The sequence below is a fragment of the Callithrix jacchus genome, chromosome 6 (genome assembly GCF_049354715.1).
Source record: "Callithrix jacchus isolate 240 chromosome 6, calJac240_pri, whole genome shotgun sequence".
In the NCBI taxonomy this organism is placed as follows: Eukaryota; Metazoa; Chordata; class Mammalia; order Primates; family Cebidae; genus Callithrix; species Callithrix jacchus.
Window position 1 is genome coordinate 124,278,106 of NC_133507.1, and position 15,301 is coordinate 124,293,406.

Below are 15,301 nucleotides of genomic sequence, written 5' to 3' on the forward strand. Positions count from 1 at the left end.
TGTCTCTACTAAAAATACAAAAATTAGCTGGATGTGGTACTGCATGCCTGTAGTCCTGGCTACTTGGGAGGCTGAGGCAGGAGATTTGCATGAATCCAGAAGGCAGAGGTTGCAGTGAGCTGAGATCATACCACTGCACTCTAGCCTGGGTGACAGAGCAAGACACTGTCTCAAAAAAAAAAAAAAAAGCAACCATTAACTTTCCCTGAAAAAAAAAATGAGACAGAAAAACATCCTTGGTGTACCCAGGTTCTATCAAAATGTCTTAATTGTCCTGTTCACTCCTCTAATGCTCCCCTTATGTGTCCTTTTCGCTCCCCTGTGCCTAGCACATAGTAGGTATGCAATAGTATTTGCTGAACAAATGTAGTGGGCTCATGGAAAGTATTTAGTTGAAAGGATGTTACTCTATTATTTAATGTACACCATCATCCTATTCATTTTAATTTTCCTTTTTTATCTTTCAGCAAATATTTTAGTTCACCCTTACTCTGTACAATGAGTAGTATGGAGATTTGTTGGAAACACAATGCCAATCTTCCAAATAGTTTTTAATCTAATTAAGAATATAATCTTTTGAAAGTATATTCTTCTGCAGTTTCTCATTAAATTACTTTATTATTAAAATAACTGAAGAGACTTTTTAATATAAAGTACTATGTACTTTTTGAAGAATTTTGTATTCTTAATCTTTTTACAGGTTTTACAAATTTTGCAGTTTCACCCAGATGCAGCACATCAAATATCACAACAAGTGGGGTGGCAAGACACCTTAGTGAGGCTTTTTTTAAAAGCAAAATTTGAAAATGGAAATATTCTTCATAAGCACAGTAGAGCTGTTTTAATGAAAGACAATGATAAGTATATGTCAACTGAAGATACTAAGAAGAACTTTGATGAAAAAACAGATGAGGAAAAAATCACCTCTTTTTCCTCAGCTAAAGTGTCTTCGGATCAGTGGAGTTTGGAGGATAGACACTCTTTAGACTCAAACACACCATTATATCAAGAAGATAGCTCTATGGGAGAATTGTCTTTCAAATCAGAGAATCAAGAAGAATTCTGGCATAGCAACCCTTCACATTTCCGTTTAGATCTCAGTGGAATTGACTCATGTGAAATGAGTGATAGTGGAAGTCAAGTGCCAGACAGTCTGCCTAGCACACCATCGCCAATAGAGTCTACTAAATCATTTTCTGTGCACTCTGGCAAAGAAAGCAGCATCACAAATGATATGGGCTTTAGTGATGACTTCTCTTTACTTGAAAGCCAAGAGGTAAAATTGCTTATTTTTCCAAATGCTATTTTTATTTTCATGTCTGATACATACTTCTAATCCTTAGAAATATGTGAGCAGTTCTTAACAATTTTATATTCATGTTCTAAGTTTCATGATCTAAGGTTTAGAAACTTAGAAGTGACTAGATTGTGAGTTTCTTGAGAGCAAAGCTAGTGTCTTACTCATCTTATATCTTTAGTGCCTAGTAAAGTTCAGGTTCATTAAGGCACTTTAAAAATATGTTAAATGATTACAATGAGTATACATAATGGCTCTTATGATGTGCTTTGAACAAGTACACCCTCTAGTTATTTTTAATTACTTTATCTTTTTCATAGAGATGTGAGGAAGAGCTTCTTCAATTACTGACAAATATTTTGAATTACGTAATGTGTAAGGGACTAGAAAAGTCTGATGATGATACTTGGATTGAACGAGGACAAGTATTTTCAGCACTAAGTAAACCAGGAATATCCAGTGAGCTACTTCGACCATCAGATGAAATAAAACTAATGTAAGCATTTTGTTAGTGATTTTCCATCTTCCTTTTGGTGAGAGCAGGAGTCTAAAATAATTTTAGTTATTGAACATTTATTCAGTATTCTGTGGATATAAAAAGGGAGAAAAAGAGAAACTTTGTACTCAGTTCCTTTTCCTATCTTTTGCCATACTACTAGGATCTAAAGAGGAATCCCAAACTTATTCCAATATGAGGAGGTTTAAGTCTTAAGTAAATCTAGATCATAAGTGATTACAGATTTTTTGTTTAAACTGTTTTCTTGTGGTATTTGAGGACTTGATGCATTGTTTTCTGCAGGCTTGTCTATATTTGAGTGTTTCCATGCTAAGAGAAGGGAGTTATGTTTTCATGAAAATTATTTCTCTGAAGGATTTAGGGTTCTTTGTAGATCAAGCATGTCTTACCCACAGGTTGCAGGCCACATGCAGCCAAGGATGGTGGCCCAACACAAATTCATAAACTTTCTTAAAACATTATGAGATTTTTTTGCAATTTCTTTTAGCTCATTAGCTATTGTTAAAACATATCATTAAAATATTATTAGCATATTTTATTTTATTTTTGAGACTGAGTCTTGCCCTGTTGCTCAGGCTGGAGTGCAGTGGCGCAATCTCGGCTCACTGAAACCTCTGCCTCCCAGTTTCAAGCAATTCTCCTGTCTCAGCCTTCTGAGTAGCTGGGATTACAGGCCCATGCCACCATGCCTGGCTAATTTTTGTATTTTTAGTAGAGACAGGGTTTCACCATGTTGATCAGGCTGGGCTCGAACTCCTAACCTCTTGAGTCACCTGCTTCAACCTATTAGCATATTTTATGTGTGGCCCAAGACAATTCTTCCAATGTGGCCCAGGGAAGCCAAAAGATTGGACACCTGTGCTGTAGGTAATAGGACTCTGTAATGGTAGCATACAAGGGAAGAATGACATCTTTTCTTCCACAGAGCTAGATCCTCTGTAAGGCATAATAAGGGTTTCTTCTCTAACCTTGCCAATTGCCAGCTTTAAAGAAACTAAGTATCTCATGAAGGATGGAATGTGAATTATGTCATAGTTTTTTTATAGTCAGGTAAAACAGGGAACTTTTACTTAGACTTTTAATACTAGGTATATTAAAAATAAATACTCCAAACATTTCAGTGTTTCTCCATTATTGTTAAATTCCATTTACAGGCCTGGCATGGTGGCTCATGCCTGTAATCCCAGCACTTTGGGAGGCCGAGGCAGGCTTATCACCTGAGGTCAGGAGTTCAAGACCAGCCTGGCCAACCTGGTAAAATCCCTCTCTACTAAAAATCTAAAAATTAGCCAGGCCTGTTGGTGCATGCCTGTAATCCCAGCTACTTGGGTGGCTAAGGCAGGAGAATCGCCTGAACCTGGGAGGCGGGGGTTGCGCTGAGCCAAGATCATGCCATTACACTCCAGACTGGGCAACAAGAGCAAAACTCTGTCTCAAAAAAAAAAAAATTCTTTTACAATGTTTTAGGGATACCTACTAGTAATCGTGTATCTTTGGAGATACTATGCTGCCTCTCAAGCTGTTTTGTTTTGTTTTTAATGTTCTATTTTTCTGAGCTCACAATGGCTTTAAGAGGAATTTGTTTTCCATTTAGTTTGCTACAAAAGATGTTAGAATGGGCAGTCTCAGAAAACAGAGAAGCAAAAACTAATCCAGTAACTGCTGAAAATGCCTTCCGACTAATGCTGATAATACAGGACTTTCTTCAGTCAGAGGGACTAGTTAATCCAAACATGTGGACTGAGAAGGTGCAGTAATATCTCTTTAAAATTATGTTTTGGGTAATTAAGAACTTTATTCAAAAACAAATTTTGTATCCCCTCTTTTTAGAGCATTAATACATAATCATATTCAATAAACATAGATAAGATGTGATGAATAGCCACAGATTTTTGTTAGCTATTACTAGGATGATTCTTTTGGCTTTTGTCAACTGAACATTAGACTAGTTTTTGAAATATTTGTGGTTTGTATTAATGTTGGGGAAAATTGATCATCAGTAAATTGAAAAACTTAATGTTTTTATTTCTCAATTTTTTCCTTCGTGATAGCTTTTAGAGGATATGATGTTGCTCTTTGACTGTCTGTCAGTCTGGTATTCTGAAAATCCATTATGGGTAAAACTCTCTCAAATTCAGATCCAGTTGCTTCTAGGATTCATCGGAAGGGGTAATTTACAGGTTTGTCAATTTTTTAATATTATTTTTTGTGCTTGCATGTAGCATAGGTATTATTTATGGTATTATTTAAGCAAATGATAATGTCTTTTTGGTATTTTAAGTTTTTTATTAGTTCTAAAACTATCCATGATTTCACTTGAAGTTTTGAGGAACTTGAGAGGCAGTTAATTTATTACTTCTTCCTGATATTAACAACTTCATATAATTTTAAGGCTTTCTTTTATAGGATTTATATATAGTTTATGTTAGTATATCATCTGTATTCAGTGTAACTACCTAGGTGCTAGGTAGCTTGCAACAATTGTTTATATACATATGGTTTAGGGCTTGCATTTTTTAGAAAAATTATTTTTTAAATTACTCTTTTCAATTTTTTTCTGCTATTTTACTAATTCACAATTTTTACATTCCATCTCAAATTTTTTTATCACACACTAAATACCTACAAAGTACTAAGCACTGTGCTAGGTTTTAGAAATAAAGAGAAATAAAATATTGATCACAAGGAATATTTATTCTATTTTAAATTAAAAATGGAAAAGACTGAAAAATTTGGTGTGAATTTTGGTCTGTCATTTTTCTACTTACATCGGGTGCTTGTGAGAACCTGGGTTAGATTAGTCGTGGTAAGAATTTAATAGCTGTTTACCTGGCCCTTTTTATTTTATTTTGATGTTTCCATTTTTGTATTTGTTGCAGGAAGATTGGGGTAGAACTGGCTTCTGATTTACATAAACTAGATATAATATTAATAAGAACATGGAGAGGTTATAATTCTGACATCAGGTTGCCATATATATTTTTTTTTTTTTCTTTTTCTTTCTTTTTTTTTTTTTCTTTTTAAGACAGAGTCTGTGTCTCCCAAGCTGGAGTACAGTGGTGCAATCTTGGCTCACTGTAACCTCCACCTCCCAGGTTCAAGTGATTGTCATGCCTCAGCCTCCTAAGTAGCTGAGACTACAGGCACCTGCCACCATGCCTGGCAAATTTTTTTGTGTTTTTAGTAGAGACGGAGTTTCACCATGTTGGACATGCTGGTATCGAACTCCTGACCTCATGTGAGCCACCCACCTCGGCCTCCCAAAGTGCCAAGATTACAGATGTGAGCCATTACCTCTGGCCACTCTATTTTTTTTTTTTAGACAGAGTTTTGCTCTTGTTGTCGAGGCTAGAGTGCAATGGCACGATATCAGCTCATCACAACCTCCGCCTCCCAGGTTCAAGCTATTCTCCTGCCTCAGCCTCCGAGTAGTTGGGATTATAGGCATGCACCACCATGCCTGGCTAATTTTGTATTTTTCGTAGAGATGGGGTTTCTCCATGTTGGTCATGCTGGTCTCGAACTCCCAACCTCAGGTGATCCACCTGCCGTGGCCTTCCAAAGTGTTCGGATTACAGGCGTGAGCCACCGCACCTGGCCCTAGCCATTCTATTTTTAAAATGTCATAATCTGATGATTCTATTTTTTATTTTTGTTTATTTATATTTTTTATTGTGAATGCTGCAGAGAAGTCATTCTATTTTTAATAGATATTTATCTTTCATTATAAAAGTAACGCATACTCATTGTAGAAAATAAAAGCATAGAGGAAAATGTAAATAATTCACCTTCCTATAACATAAGGGAAAATAACTATTAGTATTTTAGTATGATTTTTCTTTCTTGTTCTATGAATATATCTTTTTCAGATGTCATGTATTTGGATTGCTTTGTGTTTTTTCTTTTTCTCACTGTTATGTAAACTTATTTTTCTGTTAGTAATAGAGTTTTTTTTCTTTCATCCTAAAATTAACAGACATTCATTGTAGAAAACTTGGAAAATGTGGAAAAGCTAAACAGGTATATGGGCATTAAAGTACACAAATGATGAAAGTTTGAATTATACAGACTTTAAATGTAATTCTTAAATAGATGAACTAAGAACTTTTTTTTTAAAAAAAAGACTCTTTCTCTAGTAACTATACTCTGAAACCAATCCTAAAGTAATAATCTAAGATATAGAACTGGCCAGGCATGGTATCTCACACCTGTAATCTCAGCGCTTTGGGAGGCTGAGGTGGGCAAATCACTTGACCCCAACAGTTCGAGACAAGCCTGGCCATCATGATGAAACCCCATCCTGGGAGGCTGAGGCAGGAGAATCGCTTGAACCCAGGAGGCGGAGGTTGCAGTGAGCCAAGATCATGCCACTGCAGTCCAGCCTGGGCAACAAGAGTAAGTCTCTGTCTCAAAATAAATAAATAAATTAATTAAAATAAAATACAGAACCACCTTTATATACACATAGATTCAGTATAGTATTCTTTTTTTTTTTTTTCAACTGAGAAGTAGAATGAGAATAGCTTTTTTGGCTTTTTCATTAATTTTAGCCTAATGACTACTAAAGTAGTTGCAGTTAGCATGCCAGGTAGTTCCTTATTTTAGATGTTAGGACTTTTTTTTCTTACGTTTGTAATTTATCCTCAGCGTTTCTTAATTTGATGAAATTTCCCTAAACAAAATGTCTATTTATTTAGTTCACAATTAAGTATTCAGTGCCCATTCCATAATAGGGGCTCTATAAGTAATCATTAAATAAGTAAATAAGCACAGCACCTGCAAATACAAATAAGACAGACTCTTCTTTTTTTTTTGGAGATGGAGTTTAGCTTTATCACCCAGGCTGGTGTGCGGTGACACGATCTCGGTTCACTGCAACCGCTCCACCTCCCAGTCTCAAGCAATTCTCCTGCCTCAGCCTCCCATGTAGCTGGGACTACAGACATGTGCCATCACACATGGCTAAGTTTTGTATTTTAGTAAAGATGGGGTTTCACCGTGTTGGCCAGGCTGGTCTCGAACTCCTGACCTCCTGTGATCTGCCTACCTTGGCCTTCCAAATTTCCAGGATTACAGGTGTGAGCCGCCACCGCCCCTAGCCCAGATAAGACTGATTCTATTTACTAGCAGTTAGTGACCTAAAACATTTCTCACTAGCCTGTTGAGTAATTGTATTCTCTCAGAAATAAAAACCTATTTTCCTGAGGTTGTACACTTTAAAAGCTAGGACAGAAATCTCTTTCTGTATAGGGGCTATAATAGAGCTGCCTGAAAACTTGATTTATTTGGCTCATACATGTTAATTAATTTCCAGTATTTAAGTATTAAGAAATTTTACATAAAAACCAAGATTTCCCAGCTTGTTTAAAAAATAGGACTGCATGGTCATTGATTCATTTAGATGTACATATTGTCTCTAGTTAGCCTGGTTTCTTACTCCCCCTGTTGCCTTAGCTCAGCCTGGCTGCACATGAAATCACCTAGAGGAGCATTCTAAACATACCTATGTAGTGCATCACCCATAGTAATTAATTCAGAATGGGGTGAAACTAGGGCTTCAGTATTTTATTGTTTGTGTGTGTTTGTTTGTTTATTTGTTTTGATACGGAGTCTCGCTCTGTTGCCCAGGCTGGAGTACAGTGGCACGATATCAGCTCATTGCAACCTCCGCCTCCTGGGTTCAAGTGATTCTCCTGCCTCTGCCTCCCAAGTAGCTGGGATTACAGGCATGTGCCACCACACCTGGTTAATTTTGTGTGTTTAGTAGAGATGGGGTTTCTCCAAGTTTGCCAGGCTGGTCTCAAACTCCTAACCTCAAGTGATCCACCCGCCTCAGTCTCCTAAAGTGCTGTTTATAAGTATGTGCCACGACACCAGCCTGGGCATAGTATTTTTTGTAATTCCTCAGGTGACCCTACTGCAGTACTATTTATAATAAGGGGGAAAGGGAGCATAATATGTATGTGATATGTCAGTATCCAAAATTAAAGCACTAGTCAAGTAAATTATATTCATTAAAAGTATCTTTATATTTTTAAATAAATGTGTAAACTTAGTGTTTATTTAATGTCATGACATTAAGTTAAAAGCAAAACATTGGATATTTAACTCTTTATGTAAATAGTATTTTCTTAAACACATAGCAAAAAAAAAGCCCAAAATATTAACACTGGTATTTCCTGTATGTAGGAATTGTGTGACTTTTTTTCTTTAATTTATTGGCCCTTATTGGAATTCAGTTCCTTTAGCTGGATTCAAAGACTAAAAGGTGAGAAGAGGGATGGGTTGGGGGAAAATATGAGCAGGGTAGATAAATCAAAGCTTCGAGTTATGTTAGAGATTGTTTCCTCCAATGCTCTTTACATTGCTGAGATTTACATGGAAAGAGTACCTGATGTCTTTTGTTGCCTTATCCTGCAAAGACCTGTGTGTACAGCCCAGACCAGCTTTTGACACACATACATTCTTGCAGTGGTTTCAGGTTCTAATTGTTTTTTAAATTTTCTTTTTCTTTTCTTTATTTGGGAAATAGTATAGATCCAAGTGAGATTATCGGGTTAAGGGAGAAGGATAAGGAGACCCAATATGTCATTTTCCTGCCTTAATTTTAAAACTTGGGTCTTTCTGTAGCCCAGAAAAAAAGGAAACCCCTTAGTCATCTAATTTACCTTTCCTCATTGGGGATTAAGGCCAAAGCCTAATAGTAGTATTCCTTTGCCTAGGCTTGTGCCCTGAATATGTATAGTCCTTGGGAATTTTAAGGGTAGTTAGGATTCTGATCAAGGACTTGGACTCCTATATACCTGTGCTTTATGTATCAGAATACTTTTGATTTCAAATAAGAGAACCATCAAGCCAAACTGACTTAGTGGAGAAGATTTTTTTGCTCATATGGTTGAGAATTTCATAGTTAAGGTGAATTTAAGCAGGATTCAGTCAGACCTCCAGTTCCATTTATTTGCTATTCTCACAGCACCACTCTCCATCATCTGTCAGCTTGTGTTAAGCTGGCCTCCCTTATGGACACAAAACAGATGCCCACAGCAATTGGGACTGTATGCTACTTCTTTCATATCCAGAGAAAGAGATTGCTTTTTCCTACAGTCATTGTTGGTAGACAATTTCCATGGAAATCTTTTTGAGGTTGTTCATATGAACAACTTTGGAAGATAGAGGTTATGTCTTTCTGCAGAGCAAAGGGAAGATTTGTTTACTATCCAGTATAAAGATAATGTCTCCCTCCATGGCAAAATGAGGCAAGTTTACTACCCAGTATAAAAGAGTTGGGTTTCCTTTTTACTGTTGGTTTCTCTACTAAAATGTGTCTACATGTGCAGGCATCATCTAGTTCTCTTCATCTCTCATTGTGAGAATTGCATTTTGAGGAAACAGTGCAAATGCTCATACTCTGTCTACCGCTATTGCTATGGATCTTTGTCTCTGACCCAGGAGTCTTGTATCTTCTGCCAACACCTGTGAAACTATAGCAGCTAACTCTTAGCTTGGAGGCAGAGTAACATCTGAGACCTTTCATAGTTCCTGACAGTTATTATATAAAAGTCCTGAACCCACAGAGCCAGGCGGAACTTGTGCTATCACTAAATGTTTGCTTTAGTCTGCTCTTTCTCATCTTAACTATTTTCTTCCAGGTTTGTGCAATGGCATCAGCTAAGCTAAATACCCTTCTTCAGACCAAAATGTTTGAAAATCAGGATGAAGCATGTTACATTTTAGGGAAGCTGGAACATGTTTTAAGTCAATCCATCAAGGAACAGACTGAAATATACTCGTTTCTGATTCCTCTTGTTCGTACCCTGGTTTCCAAAATTTATGAGCTTCTCTTCATGAACTTGCACCTACCTTCTTTACCTTTTACCAATGGTAGCTCCTCATTTTTTGAAGATTTTCAAGAATATTGTAATTCAAATGAATGGCAAGTTTACATTGAAAAATATGTAAGTTTTATCTTGTTTGAGCAAGATTTTTCTGCTGATTTACAATTTTTATAGATGTGAAGTCATATATTAAATTTTATGTATTCTTTTTTTTGGATAAGATTGTACCTTACATGAAGCAGTATGAAACTCATACATTTTATGATGGTCATGAGAACATGGCACTTTATTGGAAAGATTGTTATGAAGCTTTAATGGTAAATATGCATAAACGAGACCGGGAAGGAGGGGAAAGCAAGCTCAAATTTCAGGTAAAAAGTAAATGTTTTAATATCTAGTTTTTCATGTGATTTTAAGCATTTAATATTAATAGCAATACAGGCCCCAAATTTTATAAGCAGTATTTATATTATTTGTTTAAACATTATCTTAGAATTAGGGGAAAAACAGCTCATCAGTAACAATTAAGATCAATTAATAGTAAAATATTCTGTACATAGTGATTATGTAAAAAGTTTATTAAGCTGCTAGTACGTTAATAGATCCATCTAAGGAGGCTGGATACATACCATCACTTAGAGGGAAATTTACAGCACATAATATTTATATTCGAAAAGAAGAAAGGCATCGAATTTTAAGTTTCTACCTTAAGAAGCTAGAGAAATGGCTGGGCACGGTGGCTCACGCCTGTGATCCCAGCACTTTGGGAAGCCACGGTGGGTGGATCACCTGAGATCAGGAGTTCGAGACCAACCTAGCCAAAATGATAAAACCCTGTCTCTACTAAAAATAAAAAGAACAGCTGGGCATGGTGGTGTGTGCCTGTAATCCCAGCTACTGGGAGTCTAAGGCAGGAAGATCGCTTGAACCTGGGAGGCGGAGGTTGCAGTGAGCTGAGATCCTGCACTGCACTCCAGCCTGGACAACAGAGCGAGATTCTGTCTCAACCAAAAAAAAAAAAAGAGAGAGAAACTAGAAACAAAAGTAATCCAAATCCTTTTCAGCAGAAGTAAGGAATGAATAAAGATAAGAACAGAAATAAATGAAATTGAAAGCAGAAAAACAGTAAAGTCAATGAAACCAAGGTCCAGTTCCTCAAAATATCAGTAAAATTGATAAACTTCTAGCAATACTGACAAAGAAAAAAAAGAGAAAGGGAGATGTGAAAAATTATTTAGACCAGGAAAGAAAGAGGCAATTATCACCATTGACTCTACAGACATCAGCATTGTAATGAGGGACCACTACAAACCACTCTATGCACAACAATATGACAACTTAAATGAAATGGATCAATTTTTAACAGACACAAATTTCCAAAACTAGTTCAAGAATAAGTATATAACCTGAATAGTCCTATATCTATTAAAGAAATAGAATTTATAGTTAAAAACCTTCAAAAAGGGAAAACTTCAGGCCCAAATGGTTTCACTGGCAAATTCTACCATACATTTAATGGAGAAATTGTGCCACTTTCTCAGTGTCTTCACATATGGAAAAGTAGGAACAATTCCAGCTCATTGATGAGGATAATATTACCTTCATAGTGAAATAATAGAAAAATAGTGCAAGAAAACTACAGACCAGTGTCTGTCAGGAACATAGCTACAAAACAAATCTAACAATATATTTTTAAAATAATACATCAGATCAAGCACAGTAGCTTATGCCTGTAATCCCAGCACTTTGGGAGGCCAAGGTGGAGGATTGTTTTAGGTGAGGAGTTTGAAACCAGCCTGGGCAACATAGGAAGACTCTACCTCTACAAAAAATTTAAAAATTAGCTGGGTGTGGTGGTGCACACGTGTAGTAGCAACTACAGAGAAGGCTGATATGAGAGGATCACTTGTGTACAGGAGGTCAAAGCTTTAGTAAGCCATGATTCTACCACTGCACTCCAATGTAGATGAGGAGTGAGGCTTTATCTCTAGAAAATAATAATAATGGTAATAATAATAATATACAACACAACAAAGTGGAATTTATCCTCAGGATGCAGGGCTAGTTCAACATTTGAAGATTAATTAATATACTAGACCATGTTTGTAGTCTTAACAAGAAAAACTGCATTATCATATCAGTAAATCCAGGAAAAGCACTTGAAAAAATTAAACATCCATTTGTAATGAAAGCTCTCAGCAAACTAGGAATAGAAGGGAACTACTTAACTCTTTACCAACATCCTACCACTAGCTTCATATTCAGAGGTGAAAAACTGAGTACTTTTCCCCCAAGATAGGGAACTAGACAGGGATATTCATTCTCAACATTCTTAGTTACCACTGTACCACAAATCTTAGTAAATATAGTAAGAATAGAAAAAAACATACAAAAAAGCATTCACATTGGGAAGGAAGAAATAAAACTGTCTAAAGATAACATGATTCTCTGTATAGAAAATCTCAAGGACTCTGTTCTACCAATAAATTACTGTAATTAAGCAAGTTTAGCAAAGCTGCAGGACATAAATTCAGTGCACAAAATTTAATCATATTTCCATATCCTAGCAATGAATAATGAATGAGAAACTGAATTTTTTTTTCCCATAACATTCTTGGAGCAGGGGAACTGAAATTTTCTAAAAATACTTTTTCAATAACTCTAAAATAATAAAATGCTTAACTATCAGTCTAACAAAATATATACAGCATCTGCTGTATATATGCCAAAAACTAAAAAAACACTTGAAAAAAATTAAAGAAGACCTAAATAAATAAAGATAGGTACTGTATTCATGAATTGGAAGACTCAGTAGTCCTAAGTAATTTTAAAGTGTATATATTTGGTTGAGACCGTTGCTCCTTTCTTAACTTAAAATATATTGTAAACATCTTTCCATGCCAGACTGCAAAGTATTCCATTGTTTTATATATTAGTATATTGAAATGTATTTCCCATTGTTTGACCTCACTAGTTTTTTTCTTTATTATAAATAGTATTGATCATCCCTATAGTTATATTTTTGTGACTTTCCAAGATGATTTCCCTAGGATAAGTGGAATTACCGGTATATAGTGCTTATGATAAACACTGTTATATTTCCTTGAGAGAAGTTCTACCACTTTATATTCTTATCAACACTTTCCCTGTAACTTTACCTTTTCTAGAAATACTTATTTAAGAATATCCTTATATGCTTGAACCTCAAAACTGTGAAATTGATGTTTAATTACCATGGAGCTGTCTTGACTTTCTCAGTTTTCTCAGCAATGATCTGTTTAAGTATTTGGTAACATTGTATTCTAAAATAGTCGATTTCCTACTCATCTAATACTAGTTAACAATAACAATTATAATAATGACAACTACAAGTTATCAAAGGCTTGCTATTTTTTTAGCACTATATTAAGCACTTTAAATGTTCATCTTTATTATGACAGTTATTGTTAACCTCATTTTACACCTGAGAGGACACTGAGCCTCAGAGAATTAGCTATGAGAAACAACTTAGATAAGAGAATTAGCTCAGAAAAGCTAAGATTTGTATCCAGGTCTAATTCCAAGGCATGTATTTTTAACGACACATTGCTGTATTACCTCTCTAAAATTGTTTAAAATTTTAACTGTTCTTTTTAATTTAATTCATTGCTGGTTTTTTAAAAACAAATTAGTGCTGTCATTTTAGTTGCTAATAGATGAATATTGATGTGAGATAGATAAGCCAGTCTTCTGTTTGTTTCTTTGAAACTATAAACATTAATTTCACAGCTTAAAGTTATATCTTGGTAGTATAGAATGTAATTATCCTTCTTTCTACTTTCTTTCATCTTGAGTCTCATTTTAGATGCCTTATAAATCAAAAGATCCCAGAGGAAAATTATTTTATTTGACAGTAAGTAGGAGGTTAATTATCTTGAGTTTAAAAGTTCTTGACATTTTGTGCTAGATGAAAAAAGAAAACAGAAGAAAAGTTCTGTGTTGAGATACTTTCCATTTTTGAAGTTCTTCACATTTTTATTGTTGGTTGGTTGGTTTTTAAGTTTTTTAAAAAAGTAAATAGATTATAGGTAAAATTATATCATACTTCATCAAAGAAAATGATTCTAATGGAAGAAAAGCCTGTTGCTTACCAGCTTCTTTCACATGCTGCAAGATTTTATTGGTCAAAAATTTTAAATTATGGAATTAAAATGTAAAAATACCTGTAAACATATGAGTCGATGATCTTATTTCTTATTGTTTCTTTCAGGAGCTGTTTGTGGAGCCATTTAATCGAAAAGCACGCCAAGAGAACTTGAGGTATAATAATATGCTTAAACAACTTAGCAGTCAACAGTTAGCCACTGTTAGACGCTGGAAAGCAATACACCTCTATCTTACATGTGAAAGGGGACCTTGGGCTAAAAGGTAGGAGGATATAATTTTATTAAGTACTCTTTTTTTAGAACTCTGGTCTAGAACTTTTTGAACGAATGTCCCTTTCACTCCAGTTTTTTAAATGTTCAGTTTATAAAAGGGTACTTTTAATCTTATTTATTGTCTTTTTGTGAAGTATAGGTCTGGGATGATGTGAATTGTCTTGTTTTTTATCATACAGTTATTTGCCTTCCTTTGACCCTTTGACATGAAGTTTATTGGACTTTAGACCCTTAGAGAGTGTTAAACCAATTTACTTCTATCTTTTTGACACTAGCTCTTTGAGATAGGGCTAATACTGTTATATGTTTGAATATTTTACAATTCATTTAATTGATCCTAAGTCACTTCTGTTTTGCTAAATTATACTATCTTTTTTACAAACCTTTTTTAAATGCGGTAAAATGTATATAACATAAAATTTATCCTTTTAACTATTTTAAAATGTACAATTCACTGGCACTGAGTATATTCATAATGTTGTAAAGTCATCACCACTGTCTAACTACACAACATTTTTATTACCCGAAAAGGAAATGCTGTACCTAACAAAGAGTCATTCCTCATCCCCTGTCCCACCCCCTAGCAACCACCAATCAGCTTTCTGTCTTATTATTTGCCTATTCTGGTTATTTCATAGAAATGGAATCATACAATATGTGGCCTTTTGTGTCTGCCATCTTTTACTTAGCATAATGTTTTCATTATGTAATAGTGTGTATCAGTACTTTATTCCTTTTTATGACTGAATAATATTCCCTTATAAGGATATATCTTTTCTTTATCTAGCCATCAGTTGATGGGCATTTGGGTTGTTTTCCACTTTCTGGCTATTTTGAATAGTGCTGTTGTGTACAAGCGTTTGAACACTTGTTTTTAATTCTCTTGAGTATAGGCTATGAATGGAATTGCTGGGTTGTGTGATAATTCTGTGTTTAATTTACTGAGGAATTCCCAAACTGGTTTTCACAGCAGCTTCATCATTTTATATTCTCACCAGCAATGTGTGAGAGTTCTAATTTCTCCACATTCTTTCCTGAGTTTTTTTTGTTTTTGTTTTTGTTTTAATTTGAGACGGAGTTTCGCTCTTGTTACCCAGGCTGGAGTGCAATGGCGCGATCTCGGCTCACTGCAACCTCTGCCTCCCGGGTTCAGGCAATTCTCCTGCCTCAGCCTCCCGAGTAGCTGGGATTACAGGCATGCGCCACCATGCCCAGCTAATTTTTTGTATTTTTA

At 35.3% G+C, this 15,301-nt stretch overlaps 1 protein-coding gene across 17 annotated transcripts in view; it reads left to right on the top strand.

Moving 5' to 3' along the window:
- Positions 1-15,301, top strand: part of NBEAL1 (neurobeachin like 1) — a 209,242-nt gene that overhangs the window by 108,866 nt on the left and 85,075 nt on the right. For all 17 annotated transcript variants that reach the window (XR_013519063.1, XR_013519064.1, XR_013519065.1 and 14 more), the window contains 7 exons: positions 701-1,276; positions 1,618-1,793; positions 3,409-3,562; positions 3,866-3,994; positions 9,464-9,769; positions 9,871-10,020; positions 13,899-14,056. Coding sequence is in view for 14 of the 17 variants with exons in the window: in XM_035305358.3 (XP_035161249.3) it covers positions 701-1,276; positions 1,618-1,793; positions 3,409-3,562; positions 3,866-3,994; positions 9,464-9,769; positions 9,871-10,020; positions 13,899-14,056 (1,649 nt within the window). In the remaining 3 variants the exon portion in view is untranslated. The remainder of the gene's footprint in view (positions 1-700; positions 1,277-1,617; positions 1,794-3,408; positions 3,563-3,865; positions 3,995-9,463; positions 9,770-9,870; positions 10,021-13,898; positions 14,057-15,301) is intronic.